The 21,979-nt window shown below is 44.1% G+C and overlaps 1 protein-coding gene across 5 annotated transcripts in view; it reads right to left on the reverse strand.

Annotated features, from left to right (window-relative positions):
* The window catches only part of ANO1 (anoctamin 1), a 94,143-nt gene that overhangs the window by 40,328 nt on the left and 31,836 nt on the right, over positions 1-21,979 (reverse strand). For all 5 annotated transcript variants that reach the window (XM_029582441.1, XM_029582439.1, XM_029582444.1 and 2 more), the window contains exons 6-8: positions 17,778-17,829; positions 10,816-10,871; positions 9,805-9,846 (exon numbers count right to left, since the gene is read on the reverse strand). In XM_029582441.1, the coding sequence (XP_029438301.1) occupies positions 9,805-9,846; positions 10,816-10,871; positions 17,778-17,829 (150 nt within the window). The remainder of the gene's footprint in view (positions 1-9,804; positions 9,847-10,815; positions 10,872-17,777; positions 17,830-21,979) is intronic.

The following is a 21,979-nucleotide window of genomic DNA, read 5'->3' on the forward strand; positions in this document are numbered from 1 at the left end:
TTAGCCAAACTTGAGGGATTGGATGGAGTGGTACCATGATCAAGAAAAAGGGAAGGTTCACATGTTTCAGGATACCAGCTGCCAATGATGAATTTGAAGCTGGGACTCATCATGATACTAATGAGGTACCAACAAAGAAACTTAACAGTATGATATAGTATTAACAGGCAAAGTTGAGGCTCAGGACACTTGGCACCACTTTCATGTTTTTCTTCTTTTATTGATTCATTTTTAAGGATATTGTAGCTAAGGCACTGGTTATTACTGCTTAGTCAGGCACAGTGCAGACATACGTCATAAAGCTTCCAGTACAATCCTGCAAATTCATCCCAGTCCTGATTTGCCCTGTCTTTGTGACTCACTCAGATATCTCAAAGATATAACCAATACACAAGAGATACATGTTTTTCCAGTGGAAAAGGAAGTCCTACAGTAAGAGGTCATGGTATGAGGCTGACTCAGGAGCAACGTTAGGAATTATTTCTTCACATAAAAGGGTGATAGATGCAAATACAGTACCAGAATAAGTCTGGGGTCTTCTTAGTTTCGGGGAAGTGGTAAAGTTAGGGTTCAAGATGAGCCTGTGGTTTTACAAAATAAAGGACATTTTGGCAGACCAGCTGGGCCTTGTGGTCTTTATCTGCCACCATGGTCTCGCGTTCACTATCTCCAGACCTGAGTCTCTCTTCTCTGAAAATGTATTAATACAGTTGAGTTTGAAGATTCAGTGATGACGGTAAATATCGGCTAGGATGAAGCCATTATCTATAAAATGGTGGAGCTAATATGGCAGGATTTTCAATGAGTTTTCAATAAAGCTTCCCAATGGTGCAGTTAAGTACAGTAGTATTTCTCTTTTTTTAATAGACATTTGAGATTTTGCTTTTTTCCACGAGGGCTTTCAAAGATAGGGAGCAACAGAATGGTTCAGTGTTGAGAATAACGAGCTGGAGACTTGAATACTTCAGTTCAAGTCCTGCTTGTGCCATTGCCACATGGGCAAATCACTTCCACCTCCTGAGGCCTGAAGAACCATTCCAGATGGTAAGCACTTGAGGAAAGGGATTCCTTGCACCACGCCCTAGATGTAATTTACTAGACATGGCACAGTGCCCTGGTTTGGAGCACCATCTAAATGATAAAATGACTTAAACTTGTATTCCCTCAAAATATCTTTCAGATTGAATATTTCAGTCAGAATGCAAAATGAAATGGCTGCATTCAGTTCCCTTCCCTTCTCTGCTCAATATTTAAACCTGTGCATAAAAATGTAGCCGGGTAAGGAGGTTTAATATGGTTGGAATGCGACGTTACTGATTTCTTTTCTGGTACCATTAAAACCTCAGTGCAGGCCTTCAATCTAACCATGCTTGGAATGTGGTTAGGCATGCAATAAATGCATCTATGTCATGAATATTCAGCTCAAGAGTGAGCCAGGCTGAATTCTTAGAAGGAAAAAAACATGATTTTATGTACAAAGTATTTTATCTGTAGTACGGAGCTTGGCGGACCCCTCAAAGACCTTTTCATTTCCTCGCTGTTGGCACTCCCATTCAAGTCTATTGGAGCATCTTGCAATCCAAGAAGAGCGATCTAAAAAAGCTGAATGGTCCGAGGGCTGCCCCATAACTAAGAGAATATAGCCTTTAATTAAAAAGTTATTTTTGCCTGCAAGAGGCATACAGGGCTACATTTTGCTGTTACAGAATACACCTGTGGGAAGCGTTTCCACATAACTCGCTTTTGAGTTGGATATGTTGAAGTTCTGTTTTAATTAACTTCTTGCTAAAATCTTTTTTGTCTTGGCATTAAATAGAGTTTCTCACATTTATCCTCGGGGAAATGGCAGCAATCAACAGCTCTCTTCATAGGTCTTAAGAAAACCCAACAACAACAACAACCATGCTCTGTGAGAACTGGCAAACAAAAGGTAGTAAATGCCTCCCTACACTGGGTGCGCTTTGCGTGCGATAGGGATCATATTCAGGGCAAGTTTGTTAATTTCAGGGGTATATGAACAACCAGTGACAAGGTAGGTTACCTATTGTTTGTGTATTTTAATTTTATGTATTAGGAGATTTTGGGGGGCGTGGGGGGTGATATAGCCCAAGTGCTTTGTAAAAGAAGGGGTTTGGAGGACGGTTGGGTTATATGGGGAAGGAATTTGCTGGACAAGTTATCTGGCTAACTTAACTCTGCCCCAGAATGCCCCTACATTATCTGACTTAATTTTATCTAGATAATGAGTTATCCAGCTAAACCTTAGCCAGTTGTGCCCAAAATATTAAAAAATCTGTATTTAGCCAGGTACCTCACAAAATGCCTTTGAATATTGACCCATATATATGAAATCACCTTTAATATATTTGAAGTTGCTTATGTTCATCTCCTTTTCCTCCCAGAATCCTGTGGGGTACGATGCAGTCGTAATATTTAAATGGGGCCGTCTGTGGTCACTGAAATTCAGGCCAGTTCAAGTTGGCATCACAGTGTATCTTCTGAGTACTTCCTCCACCCAATTCCAAACATCGGTGGCATCAGGAGAGGGATTCCTCACATCCAAAAAATAAGCATCCAGAATAGTATGGATGCTTGTGGAGGAGTAGCCTAGTGGTTAGAGCAGTGTTCAAGTCCCACTGTTGCTCCTTGTGACCTTGGGCAAGTCACTTTACCCTCCATTGCCTCAGGTACAAACTTAGACTATAAGCCCTCTGGGGATAGGGAAATACCAACAGTACCCGAATGTAAACTGACGGGATATCTCAGATCAAATGTTGGTATATAAAAATAATAATAGTATGATGAAGCTGATCATGTACCATGCCGTTCTGAAGTGGGGCTAACCTACAGCCTAACAAGCGTTGTTCATTCATGTTTCCCAAGGAATACAGGGCCTCTGATATCTGTTATTCAGCATGGCACACGACCAACTTTATTTTCCAAAGCTGAAAAACATCTTTTTTGCTGGAATCTTTTTTTAAGCCTCGAATCTGTGTAAATTGAGCCCATACTGAACAAAATGCTGAGTAACACACCTGAGAATAAATATGTTTGAATAATTGTGCTGCAAACTCAAATTAGACGTTTGACTTTATTTCAGCCTACAATAGAACTCAATCTAATGTTGGACAGAAAAGTGAGAGATATCATCTGGAGACTATCCATGGAATTGCATTCACAAAGCTGAAGCTCTCAGACTATAACAGTTCAACTAAAATAGAATAGGCAAGGGCCAAGTGTAATTCTAACTTTACAAGCTTCACTAATGCACTGTCAAATGCATATAAAAAAAAAATAGAACGCTATGGCTTAACTGAATGCTGATTAGTTTTCACTTCTTATAACAGTCAGGGCTACCCTGGAGGCTCAGCTGCATTCACACCCTCCAGGTGGAGTTTGCGGGAAGAAGAAGGGAGTTGTGGTCATTGCTCAAGGGTGACCCCTAGTGTCTGGATTCAGATCCCACAGTTGCAAGGTTCCAGAGATGGCCCCAAACCCTTCAGCATCCCTGCAATGAGCAGACAAGGTATGCTGGGTCAGGGGGCAGAGGATATTTAAAAGTGGGAAATGTCCCCATGTAGTTGTGAATGAAGGCTCATGGCAACTGATCCCATACCTGCCTCTGATTAAGCTTAGGACATACAGAGGAGCAGAAAGACACTTCTGAGTCTAAATAAATAAATAAATAAATGTACTAGGCTTTAGCCACAGTAGCTTGAAGAAAATCAATCTTTTTCCATCTCATTAAATAATATTGAGTATCTCTACATCACAGTATGCAAGCTGTCCATGTTCCATGAAGGGTAAATATTCACAACACAGCACACATTTTCCAGGCAAATCAACAAAACAAAAAAAACTGCCGCAATCTGGGCATTCTTGCTTCTCTCTGTCTTTTAGAAGCACTTCCGCTATTGACCCTGCTTTTCTCAGGGTAGAAATGGAACACCAGGCTAAGCCCACCAAAAAGTAAAATTAGCTGAAAGAAACCTGCAAAGCAGTTGTGTGGAGGACAAATGAAATCTCTGGCACTTTTCTCAAACCTATTTTTCAAGCCTCCTCTCCAAGTGTCAACCTTCTGCAGACAGAGAAAAGAAAATTTAAAAAAAAAAAAGCCTAAAAGAATCAGTGAGAAAACGCTTAACGCCAGCGTTAGGGTGGAGGGTCTGTATTATTTATTTTTCACCAGGCCCCCAGCATTCCTGAGGTTGCAGGGGTTAAGGAAAGGCAATGTGAGGTCATCCGCAGGTTTTATGGTGATCAAGTTCATGTGTACTGAATGCAGAGACAAATTCTTGGACCTTTTGGGCCGACGGTAACAAGCACAAGGACAAAGCTAGAGAGTCCCTTTTGGCCCAGGATCCTTGATTGCGGGGAATGCTTAGAGTTCTTAACTATCTCAAGACATTTGGATTTAGATTCGATTACTCCCCTTTCCAAACCTGAGCTCAAGGTGAGTTACTTTCAGGTCTGGCAGGTATTTCTCTGTCCCTAAATGGCTCACAATCCAAGGGCCCAATTTCCTCAGGCTCTTCTCCCATTCTGTGTCCATGGGAAAAATGCTCAGCAAACGAGGTCCTAAGGGTGCACCTGGGTCAGTGGAGGGTGAAGTGACTTGCCCAAGGTCACAAGGAAAGGCAGTGGGATTTGAACCCTGGTAAACCTGCAACTATTGAGCTGCAGTTCTTATTAATGATTTGATGGCCTTCGGAAAAAATTGCACCTTATCAATCAATTGCCTAAGGAGATTAGAAGGGTCCTCATTCTGTGCCTTAGGAGTGTGTGGTTGGATGATGTGTGGTCTCTGTCCAATCCAAATGAAGTTGGAAACGTTGACAAAGAAGACCAGGTGACTGGGTGCCAGTGTGCAAGGGTTCTGGGCCTTCCATGTTATATCATACTTATATACTGCCTTCCTCAAACGAAAGCCTGCCAACGGGTTCTTTTAGTTTTATTAATAATTGAGATGTGTTTTATCAACCAAAGCAAATATGGCTTTGCAACACCCAGGCAGGGACATTTCCTTACAAGGTCCTGACGTTCTATATTATTCTTTGACAGTTGTCATTTGCAAATGTTTGCCTTGCCTCTGGATTACTAACAATGAAATTAGATTCTTTCCCAGCATGCCTGCTGAATAACCATCATCAGGGTGCACTCAGCCCTGACGGACACTTAAGTGGTACAGCTGGTACGTATCTCTGGAACAGAGAGAGTGAGGGACACCAAAAACGTTGCAATCTCACCACGGCTCTGAATGTACAACATGCGCAGCTGCAAGTGTTTGGAATGAGTATCGGGGGGTTTTTAGCTGCGGGACCACATGGAAGAAAACCTTGACTGACTGAGGTCTTCTGTTGAAAAAGATCTGGAGGTCTAAAGGGTCAGTCCCAGCCACTAGGCAAACATGTAGCACTGCATTCCAGTGCAGACGAGGAATTCTCCCGCCTTCCACCAAGCAAAGGTGTGCTCAGCTCCTAATGTTTGCTGGTCTGGGAGAAAGGACCTTTCAAATACCTCCTATCTCTAAAAGAACAGGAGATTACCACACCCGGAATTGATAAAGCCAGATGTTTGCTATGGGAGGAGCAGACTTCCTGTATAACAGGACTGAGTCTGTGCACGTTTCCAGAGCTGACCCTGGCGAGTGATTCAACCAGAGAGGGCTCCCTCCCCAAAGATTAGGGAATGGGGGAGGGGAATAGAAGACTGTACCTCCTGGCCTTCTGGCACAGGCCATCAGCTCGATTCATCCCCTCCCCCCAAGGATGGCCTTGTTGGTTCCCCCTGCATATGGCTCATCATATGGCTGCTGTAATTATCTCTCGCATTCATTATTCTATACAACTGTGTATAGGAGAAACCCTGACTAAATCTGCAGTTCTGATAAGCTTCTGAGTTACAGTGCTCACTTCCTCCAAGCTACAAGCTCATGTTGCTAAAGCCACTGCAAACTTAGAAATAATGTTTACTCGGTAAAACTGATGTCCATTTTATTTGATATTTTCCATCTTTGGTGACTTAACGCTCTTTCCATCAAATAGATCGGGAGTTCACAGCCGCACAGGACAATCAAGAGCTCGGTTCATGGAAGAGAGGACAAGTTCGGTTCAGTATAGCAAGACTGAATTCAATCTACTAAAATGCATTAATGTGCATCAGTTACCTATTGATAGTTTTAATGTGACGTAGGCTAATGAGGTCAACAAATGTAAAACTGTGCTCATTACCTGTTAATGCAAGTACATGCACAAACTGCCTCACAGATGCATAAAAACAACCAAAAACTTTACACCTCTGGAAGGTAGAGTTAACATTTCACAGAACTGTCTGTTTCAGTTGCATGTGCCTAACATTGGCTGTTAGTACACGCAATAAACACTGCATTTACATGCATTAGTGGCCAATGCTAGAGCACGTTAGTACATTGGTCCCATGTAGTAACAAAGTAGATGACAGCAGCAGAAGAGCAATTAACCCATCCAGCCTGCCCAGCTCTTCCTGACATCAGTGCTAATTATATACCCCAGCTGCCAGCCATAGAGCATGACTGCTTGTAAGGTAACACTCCCTATCCAGGACAGGTTTTGTCTTCCTCTTCCTTAGCTCTCCACCAGCTTGGGTAGATCCCCTATTTAATCCATACCACCTTCCTTCCCATGCCATACCACAAAGCTGTGCTGACAATCTGGCCTCCTAGTTCCACTGCATAGTCTGCCAAGACAGACCTGGCATGTTAGCGCCTTCAGTCTGCCAGGGGTCTACTCATTAAACAGCAACAAAAGAAACGAGTGAAGGAAGCACATTTCTATACATTGATGGCACATAAGCTGAGAAATCCACATTGCAGAGGAAATAATGTCAGCTCCAAGCTGGCATTGATGGCCCCTGAAGATATTTTTTTCCATGGGTAAAATCAAATATGGATTTTGTTGTCTGTTATCAAACTCCATTTCATGCAACAACTATTTTCCTACTCAACAATGGTAGGAGAAGGTTTTATTTGACGCTTGCTTCCTGGTATCATGTTATCCTGGAAATTACTCCCTCACCCTGTTATTTGCGGAGAAGTAAGGATAAACATTAGTACCATGGAAGATACAAACGGACTAGGACAATCTTTCTTAGCCCTATTTGATGCTAGGGATCCGCTGGCTAACCTCCTAAGCTGATGTGGACCGGCTGACCGGTAGAGTTGGAGGGGACACTTGAAGTGTGAGGGAGAAGGAGTTTCTTCCCATGGCTGAAGAGCATGGAGAATCCCTTTGTGCAGGGGGGAGGGTAAATACACACACCCCCTTTTCAGGAGTTTCCACCCAATCTCAACCCAGCCAATCCCTAATGTTTTAATTACAAGAATTATGACGAAGGAGCTGTGTTCCTTGCATCCAGAATAGGGGATGGTGAAAAAGGTCTCCTCATTCTGGAGGATCATGTAGTCAGGGGCTAAAGATACATATATTGGTGGCAGTGGGAGTAGACGCTACTTCTTAAAAGGGCCTAGTTCTTGCAACAATCTTAGTGGTTGCATAGCCAGCAACCCATTTTCTTTTGTTTACAGAGTTGGTGTGGAGGCAGCCCATGGGTCAGCTGATCCTGATGTTCATGTTTAGTCTGCCACCAATGGTAACGAAGAGCCCGAGAGTGCCAGTAGTCTGTCCCCACACCTGGAAGTAGCAGCAATGTGCGGTGCTGTGGGGCCTGGAAGGTTTATGGCAGTAAAGAATGTCCTTCTTATGTCTGTGGGCGAGAGTGTGTGAGCCGGTACCTTTAAGGCCACAGAGGGTGGCTACAACAGAGGTCATTCATCCTGCAATACCTGCCATGCCAGGGACCAGCAAAAATGCTGCTGGGGACCACTGCTGTTCCACAGAGCAGCGGTTGAGAAACAAGGACTTGGCCAGCAGATAAGGACCCCAAGCGCATCCAGTCTGCCCAAGTTCGTTCCTGGTGCAATGTCTCCAACCCCATTTGATCTATGACCTTCCTTTCACATATTTGTAACTAGGGATCCCCTAGGTCTGTCTTGGGCTTTCTTGAATATATCACTTTTTTCTCCACCTCCTTTTCCAAGAAGTTGCTCCCTGCATTGGGTGATGAAAGCTGTTTTGCCCATTTGCCAACTTGACAGCTTGTCCCATGGACCTATTTTTTCAATTCACCTACATCGTGTATTCTGTTTATGAATGGAAAAATTGGAGTTTTCAATGTTTGTGCTATCTATTTGTTTAAGTGTTTTACGGTTCTGGCAAAAACTGTTTGAAATTTTGACTTTGCCCCGGAATGTCAGAATTCGCCGTTAATTTGTTATAAAAATATAAATGCTAAAACTGAAAAATGAATAAAGATGAATAAAATGAGATTGAGTTTTATGATGGAACGCATGGTTTGAGCATTGAACTGTGAGTAAGGAACTGTCCTGGAAAGTCAGGGACCTTTGGGCCATAACAATAAGAAGAATACAGTTAATATTTTCCCTTTTGGGTCACCACCACCACCAAACTGCTAGGCCATGCAGCAATGGGAGATGTTTCTTAAGTACTAAACTGTGCAATGGTTTGTGATCCTTCGAGGATTTTAAGTGTGATATCCTTATTAAATTGTAGATCCTGTTCAGATTAAGAGAAACATTTAGTTGTGACGGTGGCTTTCTACCTGCAGCTGGATTGTCCCTCATGTGTGTTAAACACTGTGAATAGACAAAGATTTCTGTTTGCATCAGATCTTAAGGAATGGCATCATGAGGAGAAACAGTGATTATCCCTCTGCCTTCATTATTAGCAACATAAGAAAATGTGCAAATAATGTAAGTCAATGTACTAACTGATGTACTCCAATGTATATAAAATTGGGTTGTGGTATGACTTATTGCTCAGGCAGACAGCAAGTGAAATATTTTAACAGTATTAAAAGAAAAATTGATACGTAGCAATTAGGCTACCACCACATGCATTTTGATAGCTTGGCAACAGTGAAACTCACCCTAAATAAGGTGATGCGGATGTCGTGTTAGTCAACTTAGATACACGGGAACAAGGTCAACAAACAAGTTTAAGCGAGTCCTTTCTTCTGGACTAAAGTAATGCATTTGAGACTAGTTTTCAAAGGGTAGACTACCTTCATCAGGTGAGTGAGACAGAATGAAACGCCGGACGTCATAGTGAAGTCCTGCAGAAGTGTGTACGGCCTGAAATTACTGACTAGAGCAGTGAGGATAATGTTTATTCTTTCCAGCATGTCAATCTTAGTGAAGGTTTTACCTTTCAGGATCTACTTCAGGAGAGCTGGAATCACTGGAAAACCTTCACCAGTGAAAACAGAGCAGCAGTCTACTCGTTAGATTCAGGAAACATCCTGGGTTGGGAACTAAAATCTCAGCTTTGCCATTGACCCTCTATGTGTCCTTGAGCAAGACACTTTATCTCCTGGTGCCTCTGGAACCCAGCTGAAAACAAGGCATTTGACTTTCCCAGTCAACAAACAAATATATACTGCATCACATATATTTAATGTCTCTATAAAAGTCTTCTGTCCTGGAAGCATATTGGATTCAGTATAATATTATAGTATAGCACTCACCACATCATCAGGAGCACTAAGCCGTCAGTTACTGCATCTGATGGGCATAAACACAGCTCTACAGCAAGTCACTTTGAATGTATCTATCTAAATTATTCCAGTGGAATGGCATCAGCCACCTGCTATGTGAAAAAGTGATGATGCCGTGGTAAATCTATACGTGCTAATTGGTTACCCCTGGGACAGGGGTTTTAAAGAATCTGTCAGTTCTTTGAAACAACTTACTTTTCTGTCGTTGGGGTCAACATTTTCGCCTTCATAGTCACCCTATGGTAAAAAAATAAAAATAAAAAAGGAAAACCCCGTTATATCCCATATCTATCAAGTTGTATGTATGTATTTAGAATGAGTTTCTTTTTTTTAAGTACAGCAAAGGATCAATTTAAATGTGCATAACCCATTTATTTTAAGGTCTCCAAGTGCCTTTGCTCTATAGACACAACACAGCTATTAAAAAGGTCTTAGGTGGAAGATGTGTGTGGTTAAGAAAGGTTGGGTCTAAGAGAATGTGATGACGGAACATGAATGTACTGAACTGGACACAATGAAAAATGACTTGCAACCGATTACTAATCTCTCAGCAGTCAAGTGTGCAGAATATTTGGATGCACAGCATTTCCTGATGCAGTATTCACAGGATCTAAGCCATTGTTCTCTTTACAGAAGTCTTGGCTGGAGATGCAATACTTATGTAATAGATTAGTGAATAGTTCTCAGACTAGTAAAACGATCTTGTCTTTCTTAGCTTCATACTTTTATCTCCAGTTTTGTGTATATTATTCAATTCATTAAAAAACTATTGAGCAGTTATGTAGCTAAAAAAAAAAAAAAAATTAAAAAAAAGCCTCGCCATAGCGGTCAGTTATCCTTGCTAGAAGGAAAGCATAGAGATTCAAACTGGGATACCAACCACTGGACTTCAGGGAACAGAAATAAGTATCCCAGTAATGGTGCTGGAGCCATTGGGAGTGAAGGGTTAAAACAGACAAAGTTCTATTGAGGTGGTTTAGCAACACCAGAGAACACCAAGGATAAGCATGGGTCTGAGCCATTACTGAGGGGGGAAAGGGCTCCGAGACTGAGTCATTGCTGAGGTTATTCTAACTTGGATTCCTTCTCCCCTCCCCCCAAACTAAAAACCAATCAGCAATAAAATTTCAGCTGTAAAACACTGAGGATGCAACCCCTGTGAGACATCTGGATGTCAGACCGCAGAAATGTCAAATCTTCACTTACATCATGCAGCGGGTACGCGGCACTGTAAACTCCATTGGCAAGCAGGCTCGTGATCCCTTCAAATAAAACACAACATATTATTCAGCCGGGAAATCATCCTGCGGGAAGCTCTGCGGGCAACGTCTACGTTTCCCCTTAGAACTTTCAACGTGAAACGCCGCCACTGATCCCACAGCCCCTTCACTCGCCCATCAGAAGGGGAGTGAGGTCGCAGAGTCACACCGATGTCACACCGACACGCTAACAGCTGCAGCCTGGACTGGTGCGAATGGTGGCTTCGGTACGTGCAGAGCTGCTGGTTTTGTTAGAACATTACTGAAAAGTGGTGGATGCTTAAAGATTTTGAAAGCTTCTCCTACTCAGACGATTCCCCAACCTGAATCTAAACCAAGGAGGGGGTTCACCCGACAGCCCCATCACCTCTACACATGAATGGACTTGGGGAAGGAGAAAGCAGTTTGTGACCATTGTTTAGATGCCCATTTTTCATGAAAACATATAAGACATAAAAAATATTAGCACAAGTCGTCCCCTTCCCAACTAAGGATCCAAGTAATAAGACAAAACGAGAGACCAATTACTGCTACATTTAAGCATCTTTCACCCAAGCTAATATCTATTTTCAGTGCAGGTAAGCATTTACAGGACACAGGACACTTAAAATGGCAACCCCCAGATGTCCCTGTGCAGAAGGCTGGCATTGCGCTGTCTGCAAGGAAGATTTCCAAAAACTCCCAGCACAACAAGGCTTCTTGGGATTCCAGCACAGCTCTGCCTCTGAGAATGACTCCCCCCCACCCACTCACCGCCAGGATCTGCCTCAGTCCCAGGGGCTTGAAGAGAGGCCACTGCCAGCAGAGTGAAGAGCATGATAACCAGAACACAAAGAGCTGGGCAGGACTGAACAGCACATGCCCTGCTCGGAGACCCCTTCTTCCAAGGGTTCATCCGTGGACTGCCACTCTAGGGACATCGCTACCTTCAGGGTTACCGGGCGAGTGTCCCAAGTCTCTGCTCCTCCTGAAGGCTCCCTCCTCCATGCCTCATTGCCAATGTTGGCAGTCTGCGCTCCTATTCTGGCTGCTGATGCCTCTTCTCTTTTGCCCGTGTGGCCCGATCAGCTGTTTGAACTGCACAGGGCTCTATACCATAGAGTGCCATAAAATGCAACTACCTGATCACTGAACTGTGAAGAAGGAGAGACACCAACCTCTAGGTTAGAAACATGGAGGGGGCGTGGGGGAGAATAAGGAAGAGCGAGGCATTACAAGGTGGTAGAAGTTGAGTAAGGAACTCAGGTTGTTGAGGGCTCCAGGCGAGCCAGCCATTTTTTTCAGCTCATGCACTCATGGAGAATTAAAATCAGAGCTGCCTTAAATCAGAATATGCTAGGGATTGGGGGAAGGGGGTACTTGAGGAATGGATGGAGATTAGGGGGAGACCGGTGGCTCTAGAATTGGGGGGTTAGCAATGGGGGGGGGGGAGGGAGAGCAGGAACGGAGACTGAGTAGGAATTGTGGGGGAGCAGGGACTCAGTAGTTGGGTGGGGGTATGAATGGAGAGGATATTAGTTGGGATGAGAGGATATGAGTAGGGGGTTTGACAAGGGGCCATTGATTTGAAATGGGTGTAAGAGAAGAGGGGCTTAAAGGTGGGAAGAGCTGAGAGATGGTGTGAAGGATCTGGTAAAAAAAACAACCCCAAAACATTCCTGGCTGTGCCACTGTCTTCCCCATGCTACAGCTTGAGCATCAGCTGCTGATCAGGAGAGCCAGACCAGCATGGCTCTGCCTCGGTGAATGTCTCCACATCCACCTCCTGCTGATGTCATGTCCTGCCCTGGGGGCTTGAAGAGAGGCTGGTGCCGGTGGAGGTGCTTCATCTCCAAAGGGGAGATTATTTGGGGGCTCCTTTGGAGGTGATAAAGAGAGATTTAGAGGGATAATCAGCCTTTCATTATTTTCAACTAGAAGGTTGTGGGCTGTTAGCAGAAGACACTATAAAGCTGAATGGGAGATGTGGATGGGTAAACCATATGGGGCTTGTGGTCTTTATCTCTTGGCATGTTCTCTGTTTCTTTAAGGCATTGTTAATTTTGATAATGTGTAATTTGAAAGGGAAGTTAGCTTTTTGACCAGTCCCTCTGTCAGAGGGAATTAAGAACATAAGAAAATGCCATACTGGGTCAGACCAAGGGTCCATCAAGCCCAGCATCCTGTTTCCAACAGTGGCCAATCCAGGCCATAAGAACCTGGCAAGTACCCAAAAACTAAGTCTATTCCATGATGAATTTTTTTGTAATTTTTATTTGTGTTTTTATGGGGTTATTTTATTGTGTTGTATTTAGGATGTAAGCTGCTCTAGGTTATTTAGAGAAGGGTTCGGTATACATTGGAAATGGAAATGGTCCAGTTTCAGGAATGAGAAAATTAAAGTTCAAGCTATTTTTTAAAATCTCAACAAGCTTTTTTTTTTTTTTTATAAATATGGAATTATTAAATCCAAACCGACACATACACTAGGACTGATCACGTAAACAAAATCAGCTGCACACATGCTGTGCTGAGTCCACGTGCAGCTCGGTCTATTGCTAGGAGCATCTGTTCGATTTGTTTTTGAAGCCCCCCCCCCCCCCCACACACACACACATACTGGACATCTAAGGAGTGCACAACTATCTCATGGGAAAACCAGCACTAAGGACAGATTTACATGCTATTTTTATATCATTTTATTGTAAACTATTTTAATATGTTAATTTTATGCTAATTCAATTTTATTGTAATTTTGTTTTATAGTAATTTTATTTTATTGTATTTTTATTACTGTTGTAAACCATTATGATGGCTACACCGAATGACAGTATATAAAATCAGTAAATAAATAAATAAAATAAAAATTCAAGCTTGGGATCTTTGTAAAGGCTTCCCACAACATTTTACAAAATACTGTTCAGGTATCATTTAGCTTTCCCTAATGAAGTGAGGCAGGTAGGCCTGAATGGGGCCTGAACAAGTTCTGCTCGCAGTGAGGAAATGCAAGTTTTACGCTATGTCTGCCAGAAGAACTGGCATCGCACCAGCTCTTAGGAGGAGCAGAGAGGGGCATGCCAGGAAAGGCAGTGCACACATGAGCTGCAAGTTGCACAACCAGGTTCACCAGGCTACTCCGCCTGCAGAAGCTTTGCTGAGCATTCCTGGGCCTGGAGAGATCTCTACCGGCTACCTGCTGAGTAGATGCCCCCTTTGAAGTAAGAGGTTGCTAGTCGTCTGTTGGATTTGGGGAGGGACACAAAGTCCCACCTGGAAACCTTTGCAACGAGTAACAACATATTCTGCCCATAGTTTGGTGGGTGCTAGTGCTGCTGTTGCCTGTGGTTGTCAGAATAGCTTCTCTCTGCTCGTCATGCTGCACAAATGACCAGACACCTGGAGAGTTTTGATCCGGACATTTATTTTTTTTTTTTTCATGCTATGATATTAGGTACTTAGGATCACTCAGAAAAGATTTTGGTCCAGCCCCGTTGAGACCAATTTCTGTGATTAAGTTTACGAACCATAGAGCCTGGTCTGTCTCCACCTCATTCTTCAGGCACTGAGCAGCATGGAATGGACGTTCCCTAATATTAGGGTTTCCTGCGTGCTTTTCAAGCGACTTGGACTTGAAGTGGTCAGAGAGAGGATTCAGGCTGTGTGTACAGCTTCCAGTTATAGATCGCCGTTAAAAGAAGCACCAGGAGAAAAGTGGATGAGTTGGGGGGGAGAGGAATGAATTTTAAGTCTCCCACAGCTCAGTGATGGAATCTGACTTTAATTAGATGCAACTGATCAGGCAAGAAAAGTCTACAAGAATTGTGCAGGAGACTTTACCCAGGAGCTGACCCTAAATAATTAAAAAAGGAACATAAAGCAATTAAAAAACAATTGGCTGACCAGAGCCTGCCCAGCTTTCTGAACAATGCCTCTCAGCACCAACTACAAGAGGAAAACTGACGTACCACACAGTGCCTCATACCACCAGTGAAAAAGAGGACATGAGTGAGCCACACAGCACCTCTCAGCAGCAGAGAGTCAGGGAACAGGATTGCCACACTGCATCTCTCAGAACTAGAAAGGACAGGGAAGAGGCAACCCACATTGTGCCTCTCAGCGTTAGGGGGAATGGACATCCCACACTGCGCCTCTCAGTGCTAGGGGGAATGGGCATCCCACACTGCGCCTCTCAGCGCTAGGGAAAATGGAATCCCACACTGCGCCTCTCAGTGCTAGGGGGGAATGGGCATCCCACACTGCGCCTCTCAGCACTAGGGGGAATGGACATCCCACACTGCGCCTCTCAGTGCTAGGGAAATGGACATCCCACACTGCGCCTCTCAGTGCTAGGGGAATGGACATCCCACACTGCGCCTCTCAGCGCTAGGGAAAATGGACATCCCACACTGCGCCTCTCAGTGCTAGGGGGAATGGACATCCCACACTGCGCCTCTCAGTGCTAGGGGGAATGGACATCCCACACTGCGCCTCTCAGTGCTAGGGGAATGGACATCCCACACTGCGCCTCTCAGTGCTAGGGGGAATGGACATCCCACACTGCGCCTCTCAGTGCTAGGGGAATGGGCATCCCACACTGCGCCTCTCAGTGCTAGGGGAATGGGCATCCCACACTGCGCCTCTCAGGGCTAGGGGAATGGGCATCCCACACTGCGCCTCTCAGCACTAGGGGGAATGGAATCCCACACTGCGCCTCTCAGTGCTAGGGGAATGGGCATCCCACACTGCGCCTCTCAGTGCTAGGGGAATGGGCATCCCACACTGCGCCTCTCAGTGCTAGGGGGAATGGGCATCCCACACTGCGCCTCTCAGTGCTAGGGGGAATGGACATCCCACACTGCGTCTCTCAGTGCTAGGGGGAATGGACATCCCACACTGCGTCTCTCAGTGCTAGGGGGAATGGACATCCCACACTGCGCCTCTCAGCACTAGGGGGAATGGACATCCCACACTGCGCCTCTTAGAGCTAGGTGGAACAGGCATGCCCAGCTGAATGGATATGTCACTGTGACTGAAATCTGGCCATGCAAATCATGTTTCCCTAGCTGCTACAACTGTTTAGAAATCACTTTTCCTCATTTTTTAAGGACACATTATAGTACTCAATGGATGCTCCCAAAATGCAGAGAGAATTCATAAAGTTCAACAAGACATCTCAACTTCCTGTAGCAGTTAAGAACATAAGAACATGTCATTCTGGGTCAGACCAAGGGCCCATCAAGCCCAGTCCTGTTTCCAACAGTGGCCAATCCAGGCCACAAGAACCTGGCAAGTACCCAAACACTAAGTCTATCCCATGCTAATAATGTCAGTAATAGTAGTGGCTATTCCCCAAGTCAACTTAATTAATAGCAGGTAATGGACTTCTCCTCCAAGAACTTATCCAATCCTTTTTTAAACCCAGCTACACCAACTGCACTAACCTCATCCTCTGCCAACAAATTCCAGAGCTTAATTGTGCACTGAGTGAAAAAGAATTTTCTCTGATTAGTTTTAAATGTGCCACATGCTAACTTCATGGAGTGCCCCCTAGTCCTTCTGTTATCTGAAAGAGTAAATAACCAATTCACATTTATCTGTTCTAGACCTCTCAGGATTTTAAAGACCTCTATCATATCCCCCCTCAGCCATTTCTTATCTATTCTATCTTGCACTGAACAGCCATATCCTAGATGAAATTTTCTGCTAAACTCTAACAGGAAACATTTTTCCTGAGAAAGCTTCCCCTGACTGGTTACCATATGCAGCCTTGAGCTCACAGGATTTTTCTCTGCACAGTCATAGAGTGAGAAACATGCTGCAACTTTCCTTTGGTTTCAACTAAGAAATCGTAGACAATTATCTCGAAAGAGCTAAATGGTTGGGATTACTAACAGTGGTTTAATTCATGGCCAGTATCAACCTATTTCCGAGTGAAGTAAGAGCATTTTCGGGAGGAGGCCTACTTTGGTTATGAATCACTCTCTTCCACTTACATACAAAGCCAAGCGATTCACTTCTTTTATGCTTCTGATCCTGGCAATGATTCATGGCAATGGAGGAACCTCATGACAAGCAATGGGCAGTCACTGGAAAATATGGACACCATAGAACTGCAAATTTGGCAATTATTAGTTATCTTTCTGGTCTTCTGACTCTTCAACGTCTTCTTGCCTCTCTGCAGGCTGCAATCTCTTTTATTGGCCCAGCATAAAAAGGATCCAAAAATGAAGATGTGCATAAGCTTTCTGGAGCACATCTGGAAAAGGCCATATCCAAAGAAGGCCAGTCTGTGATGAATGAACGCTTGCTCCTTTGGATTATTCCTATGCTGGGCCAGTGAAAGCTCATGACTTCAACAGAAGCCTTCTAGCTCATTATGGCTGCTAGAGATCGGCACTGCGCAATGGAAGAGAGAGTATTTTTGTAGAATTAATATCTGTTTACTGTTGTTTTAGGGCCATTTTTTTTCTTTGGCAGACATGCAGCGGGTCCAGGAATCTGCCACCATGAAAGCTAAAGACACAATTAAAGGGACCAAGACCAGTTATGGCAGGATGGGGCAGAATCTAGCCATAAAGTAAAGGCGTTCCAGACAGCTTCTACAATAAATTCCCTCAGGTTTTTATGGATGTTCTCCTAGAGGCCCTGGCAATGGGCTTTATTTTACGTTGCCAGCTGACCCACGTCAACCTTGACAAATTGATCCAGGGCTGAGATGCATGCCACAGCTTTACGGGACTTTTTTACTATTATTTAAAAGCAGCCCCTGAGCAGGCTGCCCCAGTAATCCTGCTTCACGTGGCAGTGCCAGCTGTGCCATGCAGGACCGTTCCACAGACAGGAATGAGAAGGGAAAGGTGCCCTGCAGGCGTCAAGAATTTTACTGTGCTGCTGAAACCCTGCTGTGGAAAAGCAGAAGAGGTAACTTACCCATGCTGTATTTCGCTTTGGTACATGTTGTTCTTTTCAATATTTCATAAACCTATATCAGAAAGACAGAAGGGAAAGAGGACTGCATCAGGTTCTCCCCTCTTAGCGTGAATGTTTCATGTAAATCTGGACCATGAGTTGTCTCTACGTCCAGTCCAAGCAAATGCATTATTGCTCCAAAGCAAGAAGTCCTATAACTGTTCTTTTGGCTTCATTCAGCTATTCAAATAAAATCAGAAACCTCTGCTTTTTCTGGAGTTTATTGAAGATCAGATGTACTATGAAATTCTTTCCCACAGACACAAAATGGTAAAAAAAATAGTGACAAAAATTTAAGAATTGAAACAACTAAACAAAATGTCTGGCTCCATCACACAGGAGCTCACTCTTCATAGCAGGAATGGGTCTACAGCTAAGTGTAATCACACGAGCAACAGAAAAGTCATGTAAAAGGAGGAGGTTAATGTGCAGAGTGTGCCTATAGAAATGGTGCACAGTTTAAAAAAACAAACAAACAACTTTAGGGCAAAAACAAAGGAGAACTAGGAACAAGAGTAACAGAACAGGGCCAAGGAGCATGCAAGCTGATATTCAGAGGAGAATATTTATATTCTGCTCTAAATCACCATCTAATCTAGTCATGTATACATTTCCATTCTTCCAGGAATGAAGCAATTATTCAGGGAACTGGTGCAATACAATTCATACAAGCCTCTGTTAGATGGTCATGGCCCATATAGAGGTCATTGTATGCACGGAGCAGCAGTTATTTCCCTGGACACCTTGCTGGGCAGACTGGATGGTCCACTTAGTCTTTACAGATATTTAGTATGTTACTATGTTGTGCTACGATCATCTCCATGGGATTATTAGGGAGTCTATAGAGTCATTTCTTAAACCAGTTATGGTGCATCAAGCCCCGAGTTACAAACCAGCAACACTTTTTACCACCAGCTCACTCATCCAAAGAAGAGACGGGAAGAGGATTGTTAGGACAAAGCAGGAAGGTTAAACTTAAAAAATTGCCACTAGATCCTGGCGTAGCTTCAATGCATCATCTAGAGAGCAGCTCAGCCAACAGCCGATCCAGCTGTTTGTCCAGCGCCACAGAACTAGTGCTCCCTGAGGGGAGATACAGGCGGAAGCATGGCAGCTCATCTGCAGGAGGAGCTTCAAACTTATGTCATCAATTGCAATCCTGATTTCACCTCAGAAAAGAGTGCAAAGAAAGAACATACAAAATCACCACCGAAGACTCAACCACAGAAGCAGCAAAGTGCTCTGAGAATGTTCTGGCAACAAGGGAAGTCCTTGGTGAACCAGGAAGTCTTCCTTCAGCTGAAAGCCCCAAGAGACTCTTTTGTTGTCACAAGAAGAGAAGTTGGTAAGCAGGCTGCGTGCTAACCCGACAGCTCTGAATAGTTCTTCTCTGAGCAGCTCAGGGCACACATAGCAGCATTTACAGAGGGGGCTTCTGCCCACAGACAGGGCCCTTTAGAAATCTGCATGACCAGCACGCATGCAGAGTTACACGCAGAGATGTTCCAGGAGCTGGCTTCCGTGCATACCATTTGACTTCATTTGCATATATTCTCTTGGTGAATCTTATGCGCACCAAAGAGCCGGTGTAATTGTGTGCACCTGGTTTTGCTGGGATAATTCTCAAAGGGCTTTATGGACCTAAGGCTGCTATGAAAATTCATGTAACTTTTATGCACAGATTTGCCAGATAACTTGTTCGCGATATCACAAAATTACCCTCAAAATGTGAGCATGCACGGCTGAGATCTAAGAGCACATAACATGCAATGACAAATGTGTCCGTGCTACTGCATAAGGAGCCGGCGTGCTGGGCCTTCGTGTAAACATGCGCTAGGACGTGCGTACAAAACATTTTTAGTTTGGCTCATTTTTTCATTTGGAGGGGTTTTCCCGTTGTTTTTTTTGTGTTTGTTTTATGTTAATTGTGTTTCATTTAATGTAAACAAAATAACATAAAATAGAAAGGAAAGCGAATAACCCCCTCCCAGCACCAACACAATAAAATAAAAAAACACGCCTGAGCTTTCTCAGTCCTCGCCTCACACGTCCACCGCCCCCAGGCAATAGCTTACCCCCATCCTTAGGGTAGTATAAAGCCAACTCGGGCAGGAGTGATACCGGCCTCAGGGCTGTGGGTGCCATTTTTCATCTGTAACCTGGCAGGGGAGGAGTGACTGGGGACTGCTTTTGGAGGATGGGTGGTTAGAAGAAGGCTGGGGGTTGGAGAGGGGGCTGTGTTGCGGCCCTTACAGGGCTTATCTGCTGACTTTCCAAAATGAAAATCAATAAGAAAACTCCTGAATTTCACTGGTGGGTGAAAAGAAAATGAACCAAAACACACGTTTTCTTTGACAACAAATGCACACCTCTAGTGGTGGTCGTTGCATTTCAGGCACACGGTTGTCACAGCTTGTAATTTCTGTGCCTGAAGGAACCAGCAGATAAATGAGCTGCCTGACCTGTGTCTGGGCCAGTGAATCCTGCTGTGAAGTATCCCATAATGCCACAAACAGAAGAAGAAAAAAGGTCCTCCCACAAAGGAAAGACATCCATGTCCAAGCTACCAAACTGAGCAGATGTGACCCCGACATCATCAAGCAACCCTACGTGGGAGCTGGAAGGTCTTAGGACTCATTAATGCACACTAATTCCACTTCTCCTCTAGCTGGATGTTAGGCAATCTATCTGGTTCTGGAGAATAAAATCATAGCAAAGAATGCAGATCAGCACCACAAGGGAGAAGCGTCATTTACTGGATATTCCGCAAGGACTGAGCACAGCATCCCTTGGCTGAAACCAATGGGAGCAGCTTTTTCTGACCCCGCAGAGTCACCCTTCACAGGAAGGAGCTTCGTGAGTTATCACATACTAGTGCTTATACGCCTGAGCTGGAGAGTTAAAGTATGTCCACACAGAGACATTTATCACTGGAAGCCTTCAGAATCGAGAGCAATCCAGTCTTCCTTAAAGAAAACCTGAACAGATACACTCGGTAGGGATGTGCGGGCCCAACGTTTTCGTTTCAGTTCGTTTTTCTGGTTCATTTTTTTTTTTCGGTTCAGTTCATTTACCTAACTGAAAAACATTAACGCCCTCTCACCCAAAACCCCCCCCCCCCCCCAAAAAACAATAAAAGAATTAAAATAGGCCTTACAGAGGGTTTTTGGAACTCTTATACTCCCAAGAAAGATAGCTGGGGGTCTCCATGACTCTCTCCAACCCCCCTCTTGACCCTCATTTCCCTCTTCAAAAGGAGACTTCGGGTCCAGGTCTGCCTGGCTGATCTATCTCCTTTCACCTCCATCCCATGACCCCACATCTCAGATGGGAAAGTGGTGAAATAATAATAGGTTACCCAAGCAGCTCCAGAAATGGATTTCAGATTTTAATAAATTTCAGTAATAACTGCAAGGCTGATAAAAATTGAATTTAGTACTGACAAAGAGAGAAGAGTTTTGGTCTGTGACAATAACGAATCTGGTCCTGAGACTATGAAAGCGGGCGAAGCTGTCACAGGACTGGCCTGCAGGATTTCAAATGGAGGGAGAGCAAAGTGGAATTTCCATTCCAAAAGCCGGGCTGGGCCCAGCGACGGCAGAATTATGTCTGCCAGAAGTAAAGCTCTGCCGTGTTACCTGAAGGGGAGGGGGGAACCCAGTGACCCTAAACTGCTCGTGACACATCTGCATAAACTGGCACTTTTGCTTTTCCTCTCAGGTTTCCTTATAAACTGTGTCTTTTTCTCTTCCCTGTTTTACAAGAAAGCCTGGAATATTTACAGTTTTTATTGCCTGACAAGGGTGAGCGCTGCACTTGGTGTTCTGAGATTCTTACTATCAACCAATTGTCACATGGTATTTTTCTGTATATTGCGTTCTGTAGAGGTCCTGGCTTCAGCACATAAAACTTACAAAAGGAAGGGGAAAAAAGGGGAATGTTTGAAGGCATAATTGGCCTTCCCCATCTGCTTTTTATTTGTAACAGTAAACAAAGCACAAAACAGCTGACTGATAATAAATTCCCATTTGGCACATCTGGCATTTTAAGCTGCCAGCGGTTACAGGGCCCTTGGAGAAACATAAAGAACGGCCAACTAATAAGGCAGACAATGAGCAGATTCAAACAAATATTCACCAAATGAAAAGACGCAATGCAAAGCG

This window comes from Rhinatrema bivittatum, chromosome 17 (genome assembly GCF_901001135.1).
Source record: "Rhinatrema bivittatum chromosome 17, aRhiBiv1.1, whole genome shotgun sequence".
NCBI classification, from domain to species: domain Eukaryota; kingdom Metazoa; phylum Chordata; class Amphibia; order Gymnophiona; family Rhinatrematidae; genus Rhinatrema; species Rhinatrema bivittatum.